This window comes from Drosophila albomicans, chromosome 2L (genome assembly GCF_009650485.2).
Source record: "Drosophila albomicans strain 15112-1751.03 chromosome 2L, ASM965048v2, whole genome shotgun sequence".
NCBI classification, from domain to species: domain Eukaryota; kingdom Metazoa; phylum Arthropoda; class Insecta; order Diptera; family Drosophilidae; genus Drosophila; species Drosophila albomicans.
In genome coordinates this window covers 27,633,009-27,635,125 of record NC_047628.2, presented here as the reverse complement: position 1 = coordinate 27,635,125, position 2,117 = coordinate 27,633,009, and the positions used below count along the sequence as shown (strand labels likewise).

Genomic DNA, 2,117 nt, shown 5'->3' with positions numbered 1-2,117 from the left:
ATATTATAATTTCTCTTTATATTTTTCATGTTCCTTGGGGATTTTCTTGGCTACTTCCTGCTACAAAAATGCAAATCATGTGTGTGTTTGAGATTTCCCCATTTTTGTGTCCTGTCATAGCTTGAATTGTATGCCATTTAATGGTCAATTGCATTTCGAATGCCATGTAAATGTTGGTATTTCAAAATTTTTGATTAATCACCGAGCAACTAAAGAATCTGCCAACTCATCTGACAGTCGCTCGATGTTTGTGTTTTGACAAATTCCTCAAAATAAGTAGAAGAAGCTGTTGCTTCGGCACGTTCAGCCAACTGTGGCCAACAAGCTGGTCTCTGGTGTAATTTGAATATGCACTAATTTGCTTAATTAAATTAACGACAGCTCTCATTAGCGCAATTTGAATATATGCACATAACACAACCTGACTTTCATTAGGTGCGCATAGCCAACAATCCATGAAGCTGTCATCAGAATTGCCGACGGCACTCGGAAGTGGTTTGTTGTACGCCTTTTGAACATTATGATATCAAGTAGATTTGTGTAATTGACTGAGCACAATTGTTGGGGGAAAGTGTTTAGACAACAAGTTGAATGCGCTTTGGGAACAATCAAATTTGTTTGAAGCAAACATAGTACAAAATAATATTTAAATAAAGCTAGAAAGAAAGCTACAATCCGCCCCTTAATAAGGAATAAAAAAATTTAAAAATAATGATTATATTCTTTAATCTCCTTCTCATTGAGTTTGCGAAATTTTCGATTGCAATCAGTCACAATGCCAACTTCAATATCTTGCGGCTGACACTCAAAATCCAAAACATTTTCTAAACAATTAACAGCCAATCTTACGCTTTCCTTCTCCGACATATTTAATTTGTAATTTTTGCGTAAAAAATCTTCGGCTTGCAATTGTTTGGCACCTGAAGCACAGGCAAAATAGCCACAGTAGTTTGCACTTGGATCCGTTTTGAACACACTTGCTCCCAAATCATCATCATATGAGATCAACATCATGCTGCAGGCGAGTGCACGAGCTTCAAGACATCGTGTCTTGAGCTGAAGGATGTCCGCCATGCGGTGACAAAGGACATCGATTGCCATTTGATGTCTGCAATAACTGTGGAAATCCGTGGCTTCACGGCGAGCTTCTTGCACCAGATATTTGCAGTCGCCTGGAAGAGTTATGAAATTATATAGAATTCTATGTAGTTTTGGTTGAATTCAGAAAACAGTTGGTTCACAAATTGTTATAGGATTGTATTGAAATTTATCTTTATAATGTTGGTTCAAAAGTAGTTCTACGAGCTCGTTGAAATTCTTAGTAACCACTAAGAATGAGATTAGTATTAGGTGGTCAAAATTTCTCTTCGCAATATTTGTCAGCTCATTTGGAGTATCCACTTTTTAGTTAACACTTTAAAATACTTATTATATATGCCCTAAAATCTTGACATTGTATACTTACTATAACGTCCTGTGACAACGCAACCAACTATTTCATTTAATGCAAACAAACTCGTAGCAGTCTCTGGGTCAATGTTGGCTATATTCGTTGCTATATTCTGTGAGGCAACTACGGCACACGTTTTACCCTTCAAAGCCACCGAAGTGATGCCTTCGCGATTAATGGCCTTCAATGCAACCTCTGATCATAGTGAGAGTTTATAAGATCTAAAAATGTACTTTTCGTAAAATTAAACTATATTACTTACCTACATGAAATATACGTCCATCAGGCAAATAGTATTTATAAAATTTGTCGGACATATCAATCACAGTTTTGAACAAAATTCGATGACTAAAACAATTTCTTACTCATTTTTTTAGTATTTCACTTTTGCAAAGCTTACTTTTACATTTTTGAAAGCAAATTGTTTAATATTTCAATTAGAACTTAGTGTTACGAGTATTATAAATTTTAAAATAAACAAGTAAGAAAGCTACAGTCGAGTGTACTCGACTGTGAGATACCCGCTACCCATTTTGAATAAAAGCAATATATTTTGCGGTATTATTCTCAAAATATACCAAATATACTGCAAAAATACTAAAAAATATACCAAATGGTATATGTGGTATATCGATATAGTACCGCATTCAAAATATACCATAGACGG

The 2,117-nt window shown here is 35.0% G+C and overlaps 1 protein-coding gene across 1 annotated transcript; it reads right to left on the bottom strand.

Annotated features, from left to right (window-relative positions):
• Nucleotides 1-702: 702 nt before the first annotated feature.
• LOC117565006 (proteasome subunit alpha type-6-like) lies at nt 703-1,820 on the bottom strand. Its single transcript, XM_034243951.2, has 3 exons — nt 1,713-1,820; nt 1,466-1,645; nt 703-1,172 (listed from the first exon to the last, which is right to left on the bottom strand). The coding sequence occupies exons 1-3, from the start codon at nt 1,765-1,767 to the stop codon at nt 703-705; spliced, it is 705 nt and encodes a 234-aa protein (XP_034099842.1). The 5' UTR covers nt 1,768-1,820.
• Between the last annotated feature and the right edge of the window lie 297 nt (nt 1,821-2,117).

Coding starts and splice junctions, on each gene's coding strand:
- LOC117565006 (XM_034243951.2), bottom strand. CDS start 1,767: ATGTCCGACAAATTTTATAAATACTATTTGCCTGATGGACGTATATTT. Junction 1,646..1,712: donor TGGACGTATATTTCATGTAG/GTAAGTAATATA, acceptor CACTATGATCAG/AGGTTGCATTGAAGGCCATT. Junction 1,173..1,465: donor CGTTGTCACAGGACGTTATA/GTAAGTATACAA, acceptor TAACTCTTCCAG/GCGACTGCAAATATCTGGTG.